The sequence below is a fragment of the Propithecus coquereli genome, unplaced genomic scaffold (genome assembly GCF_000956105.1).
Source record: "Propithecus coquereli isolate 6110/MARCELLA unplaced genomic scaffold, Pcoq_1.0 Scaffold45, whole genome shotgun sequence".
Classification (NCBI taxonomy): domain Eukaryota; kingdom Metazoa; phylum Chordata; class Mammalia; order Primates; family Indriidae; genus Propithecus; species Propithecus coquereli.
Genome location: NW_012150285.1, coordinates 1,123,394 through 1,146,587, shown reverse-complemented (window position 1 = coordinate 1,146,587; position 23,194 = coordinate 1,123,394). Strand labels below are relative to the sequence as shown.

At 35.8% G+C, this 23,194-nt stretch overlaps 2 protein-coding genes across 3 annotated transcripts in view; one reads left to right on the top strand and one right to left on the bottom strand.

The window, feature by feature from the left end:
- DPH5 (diphthamide biosynthesis 5) overlaps positions 1-9,889 on the top strand; it is a 47,714-nt gene extending 37,825 nt beyond the window's left edge. Inside the window, exons 5-8 of the mRNA XM_012654858.1 lie at positions 883-1,003; positions 6,529-6,568; positions 8,025-8,128; positions 9,620-9,889. Coding sequence (XP_012510312.1) covers positions 883-1,003; positions 6,529-6,568; positions 8,025-8,128; positions 9,620-9,816 — 462 coding nt within the window. The 3' untranslated portion in view covers positions 9,817-9,889. The remainder of the gene's footprint in view (positions 1-882; positions 1,004-6,528; positions 6,569-8,024; positions 8,129-9,619) is intronic.
- A 12,561-nt stretch (positions 9,890-22,450) lies between these two features.
- The window catches only part of SLC30A7 (solute carrier family 30 (zinc transporter), member 7), a 69,505-nt gene continuing 68,761 nt past the window's right edge, over positions 22,451-23,194 (bottom strand). The window contains exon 11 of one of the 2 annotated variants that reach the window (XM_012654917.1): positions 22,451-22,808. In XM_012654917.1, coding sequence (XP_012510371.1) covers positions 22,761-22,808 — 48 coding nt within the window. In that variant the 3' untranslated portion in view covers positions 22,451-22,760. The remainder of the gene's footprint in view (positions 22,809-23,194) is intronic. The other variant, XM_012654918.1, reaches the window with a different exon arrangement.

The window sequence follows — 23,194 nt, the reverse complement described above, 5'->3', positions numbered from 1 at the left end:
GCTATTTGATCCTCACAACCCTAGGGGTAGGACAGACAGTATTTTATCACTATTCCTCTTTTAGAGAGAAAGAGTAATGTCACACAACTGACAAGTTTCAAAGCCAGAAATCAAAACTAGATTTGCTCAGCATAAGATTTTGGAGTTAGACTTACTTAAGTGAACTGGTTCAGCCAGCCTGGATCAGAGAAGTAAGCTTCTTGGTTGTAGATGGTGAAGTGGAGTGGGCAGGGGAGAAAGGAGGAGGTTTGGGAAAAAGCCCTCATCGTTGAACTCCAGTGAGGGAACAAATAGAATCTTGCTAAATTAAGAGAGTATATGTGTGGAGCAATGGCTGGAATAAATATACACTTCTTGCATTTTATTGAGGTGGTGTGATGGAAAGGAGCATTCTCTCAGACCTAGGTTTGAGTATTTTTTTTTTATTAATTAGTTGTATTAATATAACTTTAGTTGATCTTTCTAAGCCTACGGTGGTCTAATCTGTAAAATGAGAATAATATTAACCTTGTGAAACCTACTCTGCCTGCTCAGAAGTCTTATTCTTTTCCTTTTTCTTTTCTTTTTTGCTTACTTCTGGGTTCTTTGTATTTTGGTATTTTTAGCAGCTACATAGCTAAATTATGAATTTGTTACATATGTTCCTATACAGAATGCAGAAATCCTAGAAGCTTACTACTGAAAGGGACATCAGAAAGACACCAACTACCGTAAACTAAAGATAACTTTTGTCACTTTTTTTGTGTGTCAGGTTGGATCCCCAATTCATCTCAAATCTTGTTCTCACTTTTTGGTTGCAAAGGATTAAATTCTCTGCTTTTCTGTGAGATCATAGTTAGTGAATTGTCCCATCATTAATTAATGGTTTTCTTTTTTTCCTAGTTGTATAAGTTTGGAGAGACAGTTTCAATTGTTTTTTGGACAGACACTTGGAGACCTGAAAGCTTCTTTGACAAAGTGAAGAAGAACAGACAAAATGACATGCACACATTGTGCTTACTAGGTAAGAGTTTTGGAGTTTTCTTAAAGTCATAATGTAGAATCATCATATTGTTCTCATTTTGATTTTGTGTTAGGTGAAAACTGTTCTGTTGTAACTAGCTAGAGGTAGGAAGGGACGCTGTCTAGCCATTCTGTGCTTGCCACAATCTTCGCCATATTCTCAGGGAGACATACATCTTCTGCTTCAAATACCACGTGGCTGTTCCTGCATACGTGCCACACTTCATGCTGCTCCTCCTTGTGCCCTAATGTATCCTCTTCAGTATCCCGTGTCTTACCCATATGTCCATCGAGGCCCTCTTCTTGTCACTTTACTGTAATTCAGCAGACTTGTATTGAACATTTATTCTTACCAAGCACCATCCTGCTTCTTCCTAGGGGTATTCTTTGAATACTGCAGTATTGATGCTATCAGAATCATGGAATGATAGACCTGAAAGAGACTCTGGAGACCATCTTATTCAAGTCTTTTTTACAGGTGAAGTTGAGGCCCAGCATATTGAATGTCACCCAACTGATTGGTGGCAGAACTGGTAGAATCAGATAGCCTGTTGTTCACAGCTGTTTTCACTGTACCATCCCATCCAAATTCTATTTTCTATTTCGTGTGGAAAGAGCTGAGAGCACTGTCTTTGAATACCAAGATAATGGTACTGAGCTTCAGAAGGGCATGGGGTTTGCTTTCTAGCCGATGCACTGAAATTGCACCGATTCACATTCACTGGTCAGCTCTATTCTAGTAGCATACATTGTAGAAAACAATACTGGTAGCAAAGCTTTTATCTGTGATTGATGAACAGAACACAGCTAACTGACATCTTTGACAACTTTGAAATGATACTTATATGTGGAGTCAGGAGACAAAATCCCAGCACTACTACTTACTAGCTAGAGAATATTGTGAACATTCCTTAACCTTTGCCTTCATATTCTTCAAATAGGAATAATCCCTCCTGCCTCATGGAGTTGTTTAGAGCAGTACTTGTCAATCTGTTTGTGGTAAAGGACTAGAGTTGGGAGTTTTTTTTTAATACGTTTGTTTTTTAATTTTTAATCTTTTGTGTCAGTTTCAAATTACTATAAATGTTTGTATTTATATTCTCACTCCTGTAGTTACTTCATCATTTACTGGTAACAAAAAGTTCACATACTAGCATTGTTCCTTGGATCATACTTTGAATTGTACCGTCTTAGTGATACTGTATGAAGTCACCCAGCAAAATGTCTACCACATAGCACAGGATCAGGGCAGAGAATGAACCCATGATTTTGGCCTCTTATAGTAAGTACAGATATTCAGAACATTATAAAAGATTTCTGTTTGCCAAAAACTTTTATATTATTTGCATAATATAGCCAATTCTCCATTAAATTGTTATTTAATAATATGTAATTTTAAGCACCCCAATCAGTATGAAACCCAGTCAGTATGTCTTACTAGAAAAGATAACTCAGTTTTACTAATGGTGGGTTTCTTTTTTTTTTTTTTAGAGACAGAGTCTTGCTCTGTTGCCCGGGCTAGAGTGCCGTGGCATCAGCCTAGCTCACAGCAACCTCAAACTCCTGGGCTCAAGCGATCCTCCTGCCTCAGCCTCCCAAGTAGCTGGGACTACAGGCATGCACCACCATGCCCGGCTAATTTTCTCTATATATTTTTAGTTGTCCAGGTAATTTCTTTCTATTTTTAGTAGAGACGGGGTCTCGCTCTTGCTCAGGCTGGTCTCGAACTCCTGACCTCAAGCAATCTTCCCGCCTCGGCCTCCCAGAGTGCTAGGATTACAGGCATGAGCCACCGTGCCCGGCCATGGTAGGTTTCCTATGGGGTAGAAATTGGAAATTAATATCTAGAGCAGGAGTTAGCAAGCTAGTGCCCAGGGATCACATCTGGCCTGCTGCTTGTTTTGTAAATAAGGTTTATTGGAACATGGCCATACACATTGACTTACGTGTATTGTCTGTGGCTACTTTTGTGCTACAGCAGCAGAGATGAGTAGTTGTGACAGAGACCTTATGGCCCTCAGAACCTAAAATATTTACTACCTGGCCTTTAACAGAAGTTTGCTGACTCCTGGTGTAGAGTGAAATTTTATCTAATGTCATGTGCTACGCCTTGAATCCCCTCAGTGACTCTTTTCCATTACCATATATTATTTTGTCATAGTCTTAACCCCCATCTGAAGTATCTTACTAACTTGGTAGACTTCTTCCCTGCTTCATAAGAGCAAGGCCTTTGTCTTGCTCATTGCTCTTTTCCTAATGTCCAGAAGTCTGGCACACTGTAGCTGTTCGATAAATATTTATGGAAGTCAGTTGGTTAAAATTTTGCTTAGTTTATTTTCTCAGACTTGGTCTTATTACCCATTGTCACAGAAAATTTTTAACTCTTGCTAGTTCATTCAATTTCAGCCAGAATACAATTTTTTTATTCTGTTCACATTGACATCTAATTAATTCTAGGTCTAGATCAGGCCATAAATGCTTCTCAAATACATTTACTTTTGGCTTATGCCTATATTTCACAATTAACCGATGATGGGTTTTCTTATTTTAGTATATTGCCAGTGTGATTTAGTGCTTCATTAATAATTAATTAGCTTCATAATTTTGCCCTTGGATTTTTTATGTGAAAAGAGGCTGATCTTACTTTTTTGTAGTCCTTACTAAAAGATCATTATAAGGCACTTGTGAATCAGTATGGGCTATGCTGTCAGATATATTCATCTTGTTATCCCAAACTTGGATCCAATTAGGGGCAGCAATTGGTAGAAGGTCAAAGTAGAATGATGAGGGAAGGACAGCTATTAAAAGGACTGTTGTTTGGATACAAAAGTGTATGTGTAGGCTGGGCACGGTGGCTCACGCCTGTAATCCTAGCACTCTGGGAGACTGAGGCAGGAGGATCACTTGAGGTCAGCAGTTTGAAACCAGCCTGAGCAAGACCGAGATCCTGTCTCTACTAAAACTAGAAAAAATTAGCCCAGCATGGTAGCCTGTGCCTGTAGTCCCAGCTACTGGGGAAGCTGAGGCAGGAGGATCACTTGAGCCCAGGAGTTTGAGGTTGCAGTGAGCTATGAAGATGCCACTGCACTCTAGCCAGGGTGACAGAATGAGACTCTATCCCCACCCCCCCACCAAAAAAAAAAGTGCTTGTGTATGTTTTACAACAGGACTAAGAGTTTTTTAAAACATAACAGGGAGCGAAGAGTCTGAGAGGCAAGCTACCTGAAAACCTCCCCATATATCCATTAAAAATGGGGGGAAGGAGAGCAAGCAGCATTTATCTTTGGGAAAGCTTTGGAAAAGCAGGTAGAAAATCAGTTTACAGGTATTTATTGAGGAATTAGTCTATACCCAGTGTGGCTCTTTTGGAATACTATGGAAGTATTAGACTCAGGTCCTGCCCTCAGAATTTTGAAATCTAGTTTGGAATTAATTTGTTATGCACATGAAAGTTTAAAGAACAATTAAGTTCTATTGTATGGAGAGGCAGGAAGGACAAACCAAAACTTTGGCTATGGAGTTCTCTAAGAGCTGCCTCTTTTCTTGGCTTTCCTGGGAAAAGACAAACAAGGTTAAACAATATATCTTCCTTGTTCCATTAACAAAAGCAGGAACAGGGTATGAAGTATAGGATGTCATGATTCCAAATCCTCAAACCATAGTTCTCATCATTTAATCATCTGGCATGCTCATTATTTAAGTTAGTAGGTATTTACTGAATGCCTGCTATGGGCCAAGCCCTGTAGGGATTAATGAGAATCAATCAAGGTAGGAAACCAACAGAGAATTTAAAATTTACTTAGAGAGGCAAGACCAATATATATGATGTAATGAGAGGTAAATAAAATTAATTGTATAGATTGTTCTAGGAACAAAAAGCATTTATTTGAGGGGAAGTCAACAACAACTTTCTAAAGGAGTTGGGACTTACGTTGCCTAAAGGGTGGATAGTTTAAGATGTGCTCGTAGATGGGTGGTAGGAGAGTCATGTGAGTAAGTTTATTCAGCAGACATTTGTGAAGTGCCTTCTGGGTATTTCACATTATGCTGAGTCCTGGTACTGAGACGAATAGGTGTAGTTTACATTCTAGCAAGTAGAAACAGGAAAAATTACAGGCTGTATGAAGACAAGGGAAAAGTAGTAAGACTGGTCTGGTTTGAGACTAGTTCACTAATGCAGTCTTATGCTTGATTTAAAACTTGTAAAAAATTCTCCTCAACCTTCTCCACTTTTAAAATCAGATTCTTTAGAACATGTCATTAAAAAAGTAAAACAAAAATTGGAAATATGAAAAAATCTTACTTTCACAACATTTCAGAAACTCAAGGTAAATGAATTAGTAAATGTGTTAAATTTTAAAAGATCTTACATAATTTAAAGGAAATCTAAAAGTTGACTTACGCCATTAATTGTATTGGAGACCACATTTTCAATAACATATATTAATTTTTTTCCCCTCGCGTGCCAGACGAATAGAAAAATAGGTAATGATATTTCTAAACTGAAAAATACTGTCAATGCTGGTTCCAAGAACATTTAAAGATACACATACAAGATTAATCTCTGGTATAATTTCCAAGTAAATTCTTTAGTATCTTTTATAAGAAAAACTTTTATAATCACTTAGGAAAGCTGCAGAAGTCTATCAAGGACTCCTCAGTTACACTGTATTTATTTTTGCAAAAACAAACTTTGGCTGAACCATTTGTTTCCAGCATGTAAAACAGGAAGCAGCTGTTGCTCTTGCTGCTGTGTACTGAGTTCCTGTGAGGATGTAGAGTGATTCTGATTTTTACCTTTTATCAAATAGTTCGGCTGAGCAGTGTGATTAAAAAGTGTAAAGAATCAGCTATTTGTGATGCGTGAACTGTCACGCTTCATGAGAGCAGGTGCTATGTCTGGTCAGGTCCCCGTGATGTCCCATTGCCTATGCAGAGCCTGACACACAGTCGGTGCTCCAAAGCCCTGTTAAAAGTATGAATACTTGATATTAAAGTATTTATTCATAATAGCAAAAAAATCTCTTTTCAAAATGTGATAAGAAGATTTTTTCTATTTGTGTTATATCCACTGAAGCTTATATCTGGTGCCTGAAAAATAGGTAGTAATAGGAATATATTATAACAAGGTTTTTCAGTTAGGTCAATGCAGTTACCAGCTAATAAAAGTGGAAACAAAGATTTTGATTAGCTGTCAGGTGGTGTATATGCCAATATTTATCTAATTCTTTCCTTTGTCTTCTTTTCCAACAGGAAATTAGATCCCAGCAGGATGGTCTCAGGGCCAAGCTCATGTTTGTTCTCTAACTCGTGGCCTTTATACACAAGCACAAGCTTCCATTCTTCTCTATATTTCTATAAGAAAGTGATTAGATATGAGTGTGAGGAAAGACTGTCGCAAACTGTCAGATGAGCACTTTGGAGACTTGGGAAGAATGTTTCCCCAAATTTAAGTGACTGTTAACTGATGTTACATATAGGGTTTTGGATAAAGTACTTAAAAGAACTGTTTTTTATTTCCTATAGACATCAAAGTAAAGGAGCAGTCTCTGGAAAATCTAATCAAGTAAGTTCTCATTCTGAGAATGCTTACATCTATTTTAATTCCTTGAACAATTCAACAAATTCTTCTTAAATGACATGAGTTCTAAAGATTATTGAAAATCAGCTTTCATTAATAGTTTAAACTCTAACACTCTTATTTTTATGAAACGATAAGCAGTATGCTAGAGTGGAAATAGATTTCATAGATTTCAATACTGAGAACAGTGGCTGGCATCTAATAGACACTCAGTAAGTATTTGTGGGATGAACTAATGCATTGGGATTCAGATGTCATGAGTTTGGGACCCAAGTCTGCCTCCAGTTGTGTGCTCTTGGGCAAGTCACTTCCATCTCTGAGCCTTCTTTTCTTCATAGGTATAATGTAATATTAATCCTCTTTTGCTGAGAGAGGCAGTGTCCAGTATAGTACCCACTATCCACATGTGACCAGTGAGCACTTGTAACATGGCTAATGTGACTCAGGAACTGGATTTTTCATTTAATTTTAGTTATTTTAAAACTGATACTCAATTTAATTATGGAAAACTTTTAAGTATGTTTGGAACAACTTCAATATATAAGTATACTTTTACAACCATATATTTTATGAAATTTAAATGCAGATCAAATATTTCCAATGAAAATTTAATACCCAAATTAAGATATGCTATAAATACAAACCAGATTTCAAAGACTTAGTATAAAACAATCTCTTTAATAATTTTTATGTGAATAAATGCTAAATTACAACAGTTTAGATTAAATAAAATATTTAAATGTTTGCCTTTTGTGAAATTTTTTGTTAATGTGACTGCTAGAAAACTTAAGATTATGTTTGTAGCTTGCATTATATTTCTATTTTGTAGCCCTGACTTAAAGAGTTGTTTTGAAAGCCAGTAAAATAACTATATGAACCGTTTTGTAAGCTGCAAAGGGTATATTTTTATTATTATGATCATTGGGCAAATCCGATAGGCTTTTGAGTAATACAGAAGTAACCATCCAAGATTTTCAAGAATTCAGGATGATTTAGTTTACTTTTCTTAGAGGAGGAAGTAAAAAGAGGAATATGTAGATATGTGGTTTAAACACAGTAATAAAAAGAGTACTATAAAACCTGATTAAGTTGGAGTATAGACCAAGTTGCTACTTATTTTGAATTATTTTTGCATAGGGCATCACTTTGAATAAAGATAAGTTTGATTTAGACATCTGTGTTTAAATTTTTGCACTTTTAAACTTGCCATTATTTCAGTGAAATCAGAGGACAGATGGAGTAAAACAATGAAAAAGCTTATGAAACTTAAACAATCACCGTGTCCATGCTTTATAGTGTATACTTAAACTGGTTATCATGTAAAAACTTCAAGCAGAATGTAGGCTCTGGTACCTGAGTATATCTGGGAGAGTAATTGCATTAATAACGTGTTATGTAATTTCACGGATAAGAACAGTGGCATCTAGTTTTATACTTACAGAGGAAGGAAGATCTATGAACCTCCTCAGTATATGAGTGTAAACCAAGCAGCCCGGCAGCTTCTGGAGATTGTTCAAAATCAGAGAAAACGAGGAGAAGAACCAGGTACTTACAACCCTATAAGGGCTCTCATATTATTCCTCTATTGCCTCATTTAGATGTATATGTGAATTAATATATGACACAGACATAAATACACCACCACTGAAGCAAGATGTAGTGCTTTTGTATTGTACTACTTTCTGTCATTCTTTTCCAGCTTTAATTTAAATCCCACAGGCTTCAAGTTGTACTAAAAAAAAATAATGGAGTTCTATGTAGTGAAATTAACACCATTCCAGAAAGTGAGGATTTTTCACAAATTAAATATAAATCAAATTTGATGTAAATATGGTAGTATATATTTTGATACAATATAGAACTTTCATTTTAGCCCTAATCAGTGGTGAGATCTGTCCTGCAAAATATATTTATTCTACTTTTTATCATTCTCAACACTGAGACTAGGAATAGTTTACTTTAGCTTAAAGATAAGAGAATTTATTTTTATATTCTTAATATGTAGACTTATTTTGTAGAATATAATAAAATGTTTATTGTTAGTAAATCTTTATTAAGAAGTTCTTAAATGTCACATTCTAGGGGAGAAACAGGAAAAAAAAAGTTCTTAAATAAACCTGTCATTATATTCTGTCATAAGGTGCTGACTGCCTTTGGGCACCTGTACCCTAATAGAAAAGATACATAAGAGATTCTTGAGTGGCCATTGCTTATTTTATTCTCATTAGTAGGCCTTGTCATAGTTGTGAAACAAGTAGTCTGCAAGCGTGTTCTATATCTGTAACTTCGTACAGAGCTCTTTGCATTCCTGCTTGTTCTTGACTGAATCATTTGCCCCCATGGATCATTGTTCAATCAGGATTTTTCCCACTGAACAATAAAACCATTAAAAAGGTCTGTCCTTTAGCTGTAGTACCAGACTGAATAATACTAAAGTTCACTATGGTTGGCTATTTTGAACTTAAAAGTATAAGTAATGCCAAATGCCCATTATTTGATAAGGGCTCTATAGTTTACTAAATACTCTCATATCCTTTATCTTAGCCCTCACAACCACCATCTAGGATAGTATACATTTTAAAAAATGAGAAGACTTAAGTTTGTCTGATGTGTCAAGTAGAAACTCAAAGCTGTGTGTTTATGATATGAACATATCTCAAGCAAGTTATTAAAAATATAAGTATGTAATAAACATTGTTTACTCAGAATCTAAAGACAAATGCCATGCAGTTGTAACGAATATGGATATAGCTTAGTAAGTACTAAAAACTTAAACTCATGTAAGCCCTTGGAATTCTGAAAGGGTAAAATTGGGAAGTACTTTTTTATATGTCAAGTAGTACAAATGATTATAAAAAGCCTTAGGTGAATCAATGGATAATTGGTTCATGAGTAGCTAAAGATATTTAAGATATTTGGGGCTTCTTTAAATATACTCGTGGTACTAATGTAAGTCTGAGTATATGATTGACAGAATGATCCATTTGCTGAATTGAATGGCAGTATCTTTTTTTTGTTTTTGTTTTTTTTAAATAGCAATTACTGAGGAGACACTCTGTGTTGGCTTAGCCAGAGTTGGAGCCGAGGACCAGAAAATTGCAGCAGGCACTTTACAGCAAATGTGCACCGTGGACTTGGGAGAACCGTTGCATTCCTTGGTGATCACAGGAGGCAGCATGCATCCGCTGGAGATGGAGATGCTGAGTCTGTTTTCCATGCCAGAAAATAGCTGAGTCCCGAAGCACCGATGGATTCTGAACATAGACATTTTCTGTAATCTTATGTTCATTTCAGACCTGTATGGATGTAAACATATTTGTATAACAAATTAAACAGGTATTTTGGTTTATCTAGTAAGCATGAAACAAACGACAAAAAAAAAGGAAGCTAACTCAACAGTGCTTGGTCTGCTGTGGCAATGAGTTGTTCCCTGTGATATCATTAGTTGCTGCTATTTCGACAGTTTTTCAGGATACACACACAAGGAGCAGACCAAGCTGGAAAACTTGTGGATTGACATCCATTGACAAAATCATTTAAAAGCAGTTTCTACTTATGAAACCAGTTTATACAGGGTGGTTGTTACAGAGTATAACTTAGATTAACTGGAATGTGAATCACTTAAATCCCAGTTTTAAAGGATAAGAAATATGAAGAGTGTCAAGAAAAGCAAATAAAAGATAACAGTAACAGTCCACTTAATATTTTTATAATTTTCTTCTTTCTTAAAAAGTCAGCTGTCCTGACTGTAATACACATTGTCCTGATAGCAGCTGGTGTTATTGCATATAAACAGGTAGGAAGAATAAATCTCCACCCAGCAGTCCTACTTCCCTAAAGCTCAGCTGAGCACATGCCATAACATGACGCCCTTTTGAATTGGCTGTCTTGGTTAGCTGACATCCTAATTATGTGGCTCATATTCTGCTGTATTTTAGAGGTTATGTAATTGTTTAATTATAAATGTTTAGCCAGCCATGTATAGTTACTATTTGGTTTTAAATAGCATCTTTCACATCCAAGCAGTTAAATGGAAAACATTCTGACTATAAAATAAAATTAAAAATAATTTAAGTTTGAAGGCAATAATGGATTAGTCAAGATTTGTCATATCACTTAATTCAGTTAATATGTCATTATATATTGATAATCTATACACACACACAAAATAGTCAACTCTTCTTATAGTTTTAAATAACACTCCATTTATTATATTTCATGGCCATAGAGTTTTATACTTTTTGTCAGTTCAGAATAAAAATAGCTTTGTTACATAATAGTTCAGTTGGTCCAACTCTGAGTATTTCCACGGCTTAATTGATTTATCTGAGCTGTTTGCTTAGTAAATTTGTTGAAAGTTGAACAGAAATTTTCCTGCTTCCTGGGATCATCAGTTAGCTAAAGATTATTTTGACTGATTTTATTTCATTTTGGATAAAATATATTTTAATATGTATGAAACATTCCATTTTCAATCTGTTAGACACAAAAGGGGAGAGAGCCACTTATATTTAAATATAGTTCCATATTATTTTCTTCTGAGGTGTTAAACTAAACACTTAAGAGTTATTAAATGAAGGCCTTCTGATTTTGGTAATAGTGGAATGGCTTGCAATGTACAAACCCTCCCAGTTATAAACTCTAGACTAAATATAATAAAATATAATAAACAATTGTCTAATGATACGAGGGAGTCACTGAAAGCAGGCTGAGAACTCTGCTTGTGTGGCTTTTCTCCTCAGGTCATTCCCAGACTGTCTGGTGAGGGGTGGCTTAGAACTCAAGAGGAAGTTGCAGTCTTACTGGGCTTGAGCTGTCAGAGAATAGAATTGGGAGCTGCTGGAGGAGCTGAAAGTTGAAGTAGCAGAGCCGAGAAAGGAAGGTGCCAAAGATGGAGGAGCCTTCCAATCTGCTATAATCTCTCCTTAAATCCTCAGCTAATTCCTGAACTGTACATACCCAGGGAAGACTCCAAGGACACTGGTCCTTCCAGCCACAGCTGGAAGACTGAAGAAGCTGAACAGAGATTGCTGCTCTCTATTACAAGAGAAGACAGAATTTTGAGTTTGAATTCTGACAAGTTAGAAGGGCTAAGACTCTTGATAGTTGGTATCAACCTTGACAAGTTGATAAGAACCTTGAGCTTCCCATCAAAACCCCAGACTACCCATGTATTAGTAAAGACTATGCTGAGGACTAGGGATTTGTGCTAAAACTAAGGACAAGACCTTTAAAGACATAATGTAAGATCAAGCCTCCATAAAATCAAGGTGATCAGCCAAAAATTTAAATTAGAAGAAGGCTTAGCACTCTTCAGAGTATGATAACAAAATGAGTCTCCATAACATATTAATGACCCCAATACAACAAAATATTATGAAGTATCCGAAAAAACAAGAAAGTATAGCTTATGGTGTGTTAGCTAACGGCTAATGATGTTGAACATCTTTTCTTGTGCTTATTTACTATTCTTATATCCTATTTGATGAAGCATCTTTACATCTTTTGCCTACTTTTTAACTGGACTGTTTGCTTGTGGTTAAGTTTTGAGTGTTCTTCATATGTTCTGGGTACAAGTTGTTTGTCAGCTGTGTGATTTGCAAATGTTTTCTCCCAAGTCTGAAGCTTGTTCTTTCATTCCCTTAACCATGTCTTTGGTAGAGCAAAAGTTTTTAATTTTGATGAAATCCAATTGATCAGTTTTTTATATATTTCTGATACCATATCTAAGAATCCATCGCTAAAGTCAAGGACACATAGATTTTCTCCTATTTTTTTCTAGAAGTTTTATAGTTTTATATTTTACATTTATGTCTGTGATACATTTTGAGTTAATATTTGTATGAAGTATGAGTTTTAGGTCGAGGTTCATTTTTTGCATATAGATGTCCAGTTGCTCCTAACACCATTTGTTAAAGAGGCTGTTCTTTGTCCATTGAATTGTTTCTGCACCATTGTCAAAAATCATTTGGCCATATTTGTGTAGGTCTGTTTCCAGACTCTTGCTGTGTTGACCTATGTGCCTTTCCCTTCCCTTTGCCTTTTCATATAAATGTTAGAATAAACTTGGTGACATTTTGTGAGTTTGTGAGATTTTGATTGGGATTGTTTGAGATCGTGTCGATGTTTTGGGGTTTATTCTATTTTGGGTTTGCTCAAGCTTCTTGAATTTGTAGGTTTGTATCACCAAACTTGGGTGTTTTCAGCCATTATTGCTTCAAATATTTTATCAGTACTGTGTACTTTATCCTCTCTTTCTGAAACTCTGATAATATAAATGTTAGACATTTCTTATTGTCCCATAGCTTTCTGAGCTCTGTTCATTTTTTTTTTTTTTCAGTCTGTTTTCTGTGTTACTCAGAGTGGATACTTTTTACTCGTCTATCTTTCAGTTTCATTGACTCTTTGATTTGTCTTCTCCATTCTGCTGTTGAGTCCATTCTGTATGTTTTAAAAATTTCAGTTACTGTTCTAAAATTTCAGTTTGGCTCTTTTTATATATGCTGTTTTTTATTTTAACATTTGTTGCAAGATTATTTGTGATTGCTTGTTTGAGCATTTTTCTATAGCTGTTTGAGCATTTTATGTAGAATTTTTATGTTGCTTGTTTGAGCATTTTAAATAGCTGCTTTAAGGTCTTTGATAGATAAGTCCAACATGATGTTATCTAAGCTTTGGCATCTGTTGATTGTTCTTCTTCTGCAAGTTGAAATTTTTCATGGTACTTGTTAATTTGGGATTGTAGCTTGGACACCTTGAATATTATGTTATGAGATTCTGGGTCTTGTTTAAATTCTATGTAGAATCTCAATCTTTTTGTTTTAGCAGGTAACCAGCCAGCTAGATTCAGGATGCAATTACCAGTCTGCCTTCTGTGGCTGTGATTCCAATGTCGGTTTAGTTTTCAAAGACAGCAGTTCTTTTTGGATCTATCTCAAGTTTGTGCTACCCAGTCTGGGACTTAGGAAGTAGTCTGTTGGATCATTTAGTTCTCAAGGTTATCATGACTAAGTAGGATCAGATCCAAACATTAGTGATTTGAGGATGATCCTTGGGGTTCATAAATAACATTATGAGGGTGCTTTCCTGGGCTCTTCCCTCCATGATCTCCCCCCTACTTCCTGGTTCCTTGGGCTCCCTTTTTTGGTTGGTCCTCTGGCTGGTTCTGGTTACTCTGCTCTGTTGCTCTCTTTCATACCTTCATGACTGGGCCTGCATCTGACCCATGGCGGCTGGGAGAGGGAACAGAGAGAAAAATCAAAGGGGTTTTGCTCTATCCTTTTGAAACCATAGCTATACTGAACAGAAGAATTCCTTTCTCTCAAAGTTGTAGATCCTGTGGGTTTTTATAGCTGCTGGCTGCCACCACAGGATTGCCTGGGGGAAGTTTCTGGAAGCCAATGGGAATATTTCTCCAACTAATATAACTACAAATGTAGTAACTTTGCCTTCTTTGAAGTCTGTAGAAACCAGCATGACTTGTGTACAAATTATTGCTCACGGGGAAGTAGTATGATGCACATACAGGACGGATAACCCTTATAAAGTCGACATTACCCTCTAATGCGTTGCCTAGGATGGGAACACAGCGATGGCTCATCAGACAGACCTTATTTTATTTATACTTTTGGAAGTGATTATGACATTTTCAAAAGTCCAAGACAAATGGCAGTTGTAAATGCTGTCAAACTGTACCTGAACGTATATGTGAATCTGAATTGTTTACTTATAAAATGTCATGTTTTCAAAATACTATCTTGTGCCTACATTCAGGAAATACTTTTTGGAATGCTTTTGTTTTTGTATTGTTTTGTTTCTGATCCTTTAGTTTTAGCAGTGGCTCTCTCACAAGAAGAGTGCAATTCACTTTAATGATTCATAGAGAACCATTTTTCAAAGAGGAATTAAACTTTATATGAACGTAATTCATCCATTTTTTATAAATTTTAATTCCCCACATTGTGCCTGACTCTATGAATGTATTATCTTGCTGTTAACATTAGTACTCTTGGTTATGGGAATTTAGCAGATAAAAGTTGAATTATACATTTAAATGTTGGTAGCATGTGCTGTGCCTGAACTTTGTGGTAGGTTTTTTTTTAAGCCTGGAAGTGGAGCTAGATTATCTGACAGTGTTTGAATGAACTAGAATCCCATTAAAGTGCTTTTTTTCTTTTTCTTTCTTTTATTTTTTTACAGAATGAAAGACAGTAAATTGTTGTCATTCTATGAACATCAGTTGCACCTGTTCACTCCTCCCTGTCTTTGCTGTTTCTCTGGTCTAGACTAATGAAAAGTTTGCTTCTTGCCATATCAAGAGTAAAGAAATTGAATAAGGAGGGAAAGAAAAGCTTTATGAGTTTCCAAAGTTATTCAGAGGAATTTGTACTTTATAAGCATTAGGGAGCTACTCGAGATTCCTGGGCTAGAGGGCTGAATGTGGAAACTGGGGAGCTGACTTAGACTGTCAGTGTGACACAGGATGGCTTCTAGGGGAAAGAAGCAGAACCTTAGATAAGAAAGATTGCTTAGTGCAGTGTGGTAACTTGCCTAAACGTGTGTAAACAGAAGAGGCTCCTCTAAAGGAGTGTTGGAAGCTCACTGTAGAGTGAAGCCAGAGGCTAATTCCAGAGAATACTGGAGAGGCAGGGAGTCTAGCTCTAGTAAGTCGAAGTGCAGTGTGCAGATGGGCCAGCACACAGTAATCAGGAAGCAGGGTAGGACTGTTTTAAAAGGGCCTGGACAAAAATTGGATTCAGCAGAAATTCCTTGTACTCCCTGCCAAAACCGGAATTGTTTGTGTGTGTGTGTGGGCAGGGAGGGCTGAAATAGCGATGGCTAGAGCTGGGCAGGGAACGTGGTTCTGCTTGTAGTCATCAGCGAAGTCCTGGAATAGGGCAGTGGAAATAGAGAAAAGGTGAATTTAAAGATTTCAAAGGAAGGAAGAGGACTTTGTGATAAGGGGTTCAGGAAATGGAGGTGGCAAAGGCCGTGTTTAGATTTCTAAGAATTCTGTAAGGAATTCTGACAGAAATTGGTAGTTGAGACGAGATTTGAGTGGGGAAGATAAATTTCCTTTTTCTCTATTTAGAATTTGAGATGCTGATGATAGTTCTGCCATGAATGTGACAAGAAGTAAGCCGCTGAAGGCCTTTCAACTTCTACAGAACAGGGAGGAGTGAGTCACATACTAGGAGCTGTGAACACGGCTGGAAAGAGGCGCAAGCAGCGCGTGCGGACCACACACGAGGAGTCCGACGGCGGACACGCCGGGGTGAAGCCCTCATGGTCGGCAGAGGTTGACGGCATAGGGGCTGCTCTGGTGAGAGTAACGGAGAAGGTGGGATGAGTGGGGCCTGAGGCTTTGCGGGAGAAGTTACTTTAAAAAGGAACTGCTTCTGATGAGAGGAAACGTTTGGAAGGGTAATGGAGGCTCATGTCAAATGCTCTGGTCTTCATGTCATATAAGACGAGATCATCCACACACAACGAGGTAAGAGAAGAACAATTTGGGGTTAATGAACATACCTGGAGATAAATACTTTGCGACGTGTTTCTGAGGTAAACCAGTGAGCGAGAGCCACAGCGAGGCCCTTCGCAATGTGAAGGCGCTTCCAACCTGCTCGCATCTCCTCTCTCCTAATGAGTTCTGTTTCCTGGCTCTGAGAATCATTGTTTCCCTATCAGTTCTTCAGTTCTCTAGAATCTATTCCAATAACTGCTAGGTTCAGAGTGTTCTTTTCAGTTCATCAAAATGATAGACACAATTCAAATTAAAGATTTTTAAACAGAAATTTTATTGAAAGAATTTTGATACAGTTCATGATTCTTTTTAAATACATCTAAGGTTAAACAAAATATATACATGAATGTGTTCAAGTAGAAAAAGTGAAAGGTACATTATGGATCTGTTGTATTGCACATAGGCAAATCGTAATTGCTCACTGTAGCATATTCAAACCAAATTACAACACAGTCTTTGAGATTTGAGATTACAACCTAGCCTTGTACTCAAAACAATTTTGGAGATGTTTCGATACCATAATCTTCACCGAGGGAATGAAACCCGAATACGAACTTGGCCATACGTTTAAAAACACTGACGGCAGGGAGGTAAAGTGGTGTAGAGGTGTTTAGAATATACTACAAAGGGATTTGGCGATTTTTCATTCACAATGTTTCCGATGTAAAAGACTCATTCTTTTTTATCAAACTCACAAAGGTTGGGGGAATATATCACTTGGGAAAAAAAATTCACTGAATTTTCTATTAAAGGACGCAATGAAATTACTTGACAAACTGTTGACAGGATATGTCTAGTTCAAAATAGGATCTTCGTTGAAGCTAACTGATACACAATATGTGAGACATAAATAAAATTCAAATACTAAAATTCAAAATAAAGCTTTTTCCCCACTAGTATGAAGTGGAAGTTCTACAGGGGAAGCAACAATGAAAAGAGATGAAAAATAAGTGAAAAAATAAAGCGACGCTCTACTAAAATTTAGTATTTAGAGGGGAAAAGGAAAAAAAGGTACAAAGTATTCTGGGAATATTTAAATCACTTAATGAATACATGTAGTGTTGTTTTTATAGAAGCACCTTCAAGAAATACCTCTGAAAGAGTTTCAGATGATAATACATCTGGGGATAAATGAAATAGAAGACACATAGTCCTTAAAACATGAATATGGCAAATTTCCATAATAACAAAGGAAACTATGTGGTTCCTGGTTCGGTCATACAAAATATAAAAATTCAAGTGGTCCAGGTTCCACAGTCCCAGTTCTGCCAAATTCCTGTCCAACAATATACAAAATGAATAACATCTGTTTACTTCCACTGTTTGTGTATTAAAAAGAATGAGTAGCTCACAGGGCTACTTGAAAATAAAATGGCCAAGGTGAATATAAAGTCACTTATCTGTGCAGAAATACCAAAGAAACGCTGAGATATCTTCTGTAATAGACGGTAAATGACTGAGATTTACCTGTCCGTAACCCTTATTTGTGAGTCCACTACTATTTATAATATTAGTTAGCCAAACATTTATTGAGCAGGTAAGTGTAAGCCCATGCTAAGTTGGGAATAAAAGGATATATAAGACAAAGACATTCTCTTTTACAAGCTTTCCAACATCGTGATCAAAACTGCAAATAAGTTTTAAAAGGTGTTGTAAGAGTTCAAAGTTAAATATTAAATTTAAGCATAGATCACTACTATTTATGAAATAGATTTCTTCCTTTTGAAAAGATGTATATAAAATGTAATGTAAATCAAATCCTACTTATCCTTCTCCTGCAGTACAAAATTATTTATACTTCTTGGGAGATAATTCCCTAATAAACTAAGTTAAGGTCTTCTGGGCAGTTCAGTTTCTTTCCTCACACTAGCACAACGGGTGCTATCTTTTGAGTCAATCCCTTAAGCAGTTCACTCGAAGAGTGTCAATAAAACTTTCTACATCTTTTTTTTAATGGTCTTAAAGGTACCTAAAGAAGTTCTGATTACTCTTTTTAGCCTGCACAGTTTAAGATTAATGGCAAAGGTGGGACAGAAGCATAAGAGAGCACAGAAAGAAGGAATGAGTCTAAATAATGTATAGTGACTGTTCCCCCGTTTCAGTTTTGTCATGGTGATTGCTCACTAATTTTATAGGAGAGTCTGTTTAGATCTGCTACAACTTTTTGGATCTTTAAAACATTGCTGAATGACCTACGTAAAACAGAGTAGCTGTCAGCACCGGGTAAGTCAGCGCTCTACCACTCCTATCCCCTAGGCGAGTCATGTCAACAGCTTCCTTCTGTGAAAAGGGGATAAGAATTCCTTTCCCACAGGATGTTAATGAGAATTAGAAGAGAAAATATATTTGAAGAAGCTGTGTCAATCATGAAGTCATGCAAAATTCTTTATAGAAATTTGAGGATTAAATGTGATAACGTGAAGAAGGCTACACAAAGTACCTGGCACATAAGACCTTAATAAAGGTTATTCTCCCCACACGCCCCCTTATAATTTGCAGTTAGGAAATGGTTAAACATAAACCAAAGATGCCCTCATCAGAAAGACTCACATACATTTGGACTTTAAATAGAACTCTTAATTCTCAGTTCCTTTTCTCCAAATATTTTTCTGATACGTAATTTTTCACTGTATTTGAGTCTGTCTTAAGTCTGTGGTTGAGATCTGGACCACTAAGGCTTCTGGGAGATCACATCTTGAAATAATCCTTCCACTGATAAAACTTTTAATGCATGTTCTTCAGAGAATAAAATAATTTCCTTTTTTTTACCAAAGTTCTTGTGAATTGGAAAATAATTTTGTTGCGAAGATAGTGACGAAAAGAAAAAAAAAGTTTAACTTTCCCAAGGTAATGCTTTTACGAAGCACTGAAGTTGCAGTTTAACATTTTGGGTTCCGATAAGACTTCAAAATTTTACCTTACTGAATTAAAAGATTTGTGCTATACAACATTAAATGCTCAATTTTGCATGGCTCTGAGAATCTTTAAAATGCAAAAACTCTCCAGTGGCTGGAAACCAAAGAGGCAAAACTGAAATGATATGACCTTGTGAATTAGCCTTATTTGTAAAAAGTACCAGTTCACAGAATATACACAAAATAGAAATTAAGCAGTCCTTAAATTGGATTTAGCCTTGGGCAATTAATAGAAAAATTCACTCATAAGTTAAAAGTATCTATTGTACAGATGTCATTTTTTTTTTTAAGTCGGGAACTGGTTTCATTAAGAGTAAAAAAGTAAAAAAATTAATTATAATATCTTCCATAAAGAATACTATGGAAATATTCCAAACCTCATAATTATAAATGAAAAATGAGACAATAAAGCCCCATTTATAAAGTGCCTTAATGTACCAAAAATGGAGGTCAAATGTCCTTTATTTACAAATGATATTTAATCACATTTACACAGAGGCAAATATTATACCGGAGAGGCAGCACAATAGAGCATAAAGAACTCTCGACTTAGAAGATCTGAATTCTAGTCTTGGCTTTGCCACTAATTATCTCTGTGATCTTGAGTAAATAACAGCTTTTCTGGGCTTCAATTTTCTCATCTGTAAAATGAGAGGTAGACTAGACTGTTTCTAAGGACGGTCCCTGCTTAGATGTAAAATTCTATGTTAAGCAGTGTAACATTGTTCTTAAATCCCAGCATTATATAACAAGGTGCTACCATATTATTAATCTCTGTAAAAACTGATTATTTCATAGTAGGTAGGAAAAAACATAGAACTGTGATAACTGCATTCCGAGTTAATGATCTGGCTGCTTTACAAAGGTGCACAAAAATCACAGTATTTTGGTTACTGGTATGTATATGTAGGCTTTCAAGAATGCTGAAACATTCTGGATACAATGGAAGTTACAATGCCAATGAATGACATCTCTTACCGACTGGTAGGGATGACAGCATGAGCAACACCGACCTACGACCTACGGATAAACTAGATACTGTCCTTCACAAAGATGCACAGGGAGTTAGCAAAATGAGGAAGTTGTACATGTTAAGCCTTTCATCTTAAGTAATCTAGATTAAAAAACCAAAATAAATACAGTATTTCTGTTTGGGGAAGTTTACCAGGCAAGGTAAACTTTCCCTGGGCAATACAAATTTGTTCTCCAGAGAATATTTTGGTTTTTAAAATACTGGCAAAGTTATGCTCAGATATGGACTGTTTTGGCTTTTATTTTGCGGGGGGGGGGGGCATTCTAAATGTATATTTTATACATTCTATTTTATAACAATAATCAGGTCATACTTCTCAGTGAAATTATCTACTTTATACATATGTGCCAAGAACAATAATAAGACAAAGTATTTCCTAAGAATGAGAAAAAAGCTGCTTTTTCTTACGCTAACTTTTTACTTTTGCACACATAAATACACTGACATTTAGTTAAAGCGTGAACGTTCATGCCAACCTGCTAAATGACATGAGCTGGCAATCTCTTGCAACAAATGCAAAATTAGCGTTTCATATCAGCCTAACACTCTATATACGTATGCGTTATCAAAGGAAGAAAAACATACGCATGCATTTGTGTACTCAGAGTACTGTTAAATAAATATATATTTTGAATAAACTTCATTTGGAATTTGGGGCCCAGTGAAAGGCAGAATTGGATCTTCAAAACGCACTGGTAAATTTATAGACCAGTGTAATTATCTCCATATGTGAAATATCAGTATAGTTATACATACTTAGTTTTTAAAGGCACAAAGCCAAAATTTTTGCCTTCATCTAGATCTGTCATTTTCTATAATATGCCAAACCCACAGAATATCCCAAAGTTTTAACAGACTTGGTGGTGGCTGCAAAATTCTAAATGACTACTTATATTTGTAATGAAAAAGCAATACCATAATCAGGACATTTCCTTTTGTACTTTCCCTCCTAGAAGACCTCAACAATTGTTTTAGTCAACACATTCTATTGTAGGAATTCTTAGCTTTAGAACTGCCTGGCAGTAAGCAAACGTGTTTTGAAAATGCTACTTTATCTGAAAAATGGAGACTACTGATAGATAGTTCACGGCAATCTAAAGCAGTTTATGAAAGAATGAAGAAAGTGGTCTACTTTTCCTAATACAGAATAATTCATAAATTGTAGGGGGAAAAAATACTCTAAAACTTGGACAAAATTAACAATGATTTCTGCCACCTCAATGAAAAAGTGTTTATTATTGCTCTATATTCTTAACAATCATTACCACCCTGCAGTGTTTTTCCCCCAATAATTTCAGTTTTTTAAAGTGAAAAGGAAATATATGTTGTGATAAAATGAAATAAAATGGGAAAATGTTTATACAGATCATTATCTCTTTATAAAACAGAGCATACTTAAGTAGAGTGTTCAAGCACTTGTCATCTCAAATGGCAATTTTAATTTTCAAATACACAAGGACCTAGAAAATCAACTTATTTACTTCTCAGATACCTGTGTTAGGAAGAGTTCCACACAACCACATTTGCTCTGTAGGCTTTAATAGTTCAAACTCAATAAAATGCTGCTTTAGGATTCCTGAAAGCAACTGTATTTGTGTAAAGCTTAAAAAGGAAAACAAACTGTCTGACTCAGCATTTGAAGAATGAAAAAGCAAAATAACACTGTCACAACTATTTCTGCTTTCAGTCTACATTGCCTTTTCCTTTCATTATAAAATCCATAAAAATGCTAAGGAAAGATACAGAAAAGTTTATCATAGAGTAGCTTTCATAGAAATTTGGACTTTGGCAGATGTTTTAAGTTAAAAGTTTTCTGTATAACAGATGCATATGCAAAGTTCTGAAAATACAGTCCACAAAGTAATTTAATGTGATAATTGAATTTGTTTTAAAAAGCAAATTAACACCTTTTATTTTTTGATGAGATAAAACAATAAAAGGAAAATTTTCATATATCTAAACCAATGCTGGAAGTACACAAAAAGACAATATACATTACTAGCAAAAGTCTTATTTTGTACAGATTACAGACTATCCATTTAAAAAATAATATACATGAGCTTTGATGGTACATTTCTATGCTGGCAAATACATTTTCTGATACAAAGGCACTTTGAAAACCCAATGTGGTTTGGTTCTTAAGTTTGCAAGGTACAAACGATTTTACAAACATATGATTATACTGAAGAACGTCAACAACTGTGACATTACATATAAAACAGATTTCCATTTCTTTCTTTTTTTAAGTAACACTGGTTTCATGGGAATGAAAGCATTGGTTTCCAGAAGCTTCAGCGAAGACATTCCAGATGACTGGAGGCCCACAATCTGAATTTCTTACTGGCTGGGATGAGGGGGTGGGGATGAGGAAATTCAGCATGAAAACAAACAAAAAACAAAAACACAAAATAAAAAGGACAAACCAACACCCTGGAACAAAACCAGAAACCTCTGTAATGGTTTGGAGGGAAGAGCACAAAAGAAAAGATCAAAAGTCCAGGAGATCAAAAGTCCTCTTAATTCTGATCCCTTAGCTGCGAACTCCCTGCAGAGCACAAACGTTTGGCTGACTCTACCTGTTGGTCTACTTGGTGCTGGGGAGTTGTAGTGATAATTTCTCTATTTTAAAAAGCTGGGTACAATGTTTTGGATTGTACAGTACCAGAAAAATTTGGTCCAAAAGAAAGCATAACTTCTTTTCCTTCATTACATGGCTGCAAAGTCAATCTGTACATAAAGCTGTCTCACTCCGGCCTGAAAAGTAAAAAAAAAAAATTAGAAAATCAAACAAGCCAATAACAGACTACAAATTTCAGAAAAGTAGAAAAAAAAAATCTCATGTTTTGAAAAAGGAAAAAATTATTTTTCTCTTCTGCCTCTGGGAAATAATTCTCTGTTAGAGAAGAACTCACTACTGAACCAAAACATCTTGTCTTGCTTATCTGGAGGAAGACAATCCCATATTAGTGATAACTGAAGAGGCCAGAGAACCTAGGGGCCAAATTCCAAAAGTTTTAGCTACAAAACCATTCAACAACAAATCACAAAATGAAGAATAACAGAAAGATACAAACCACTACATTTACTCAAAATCAAGACTAAAAAAGCTATATGATTTGGTAGGTTACCTATCTGGAGCC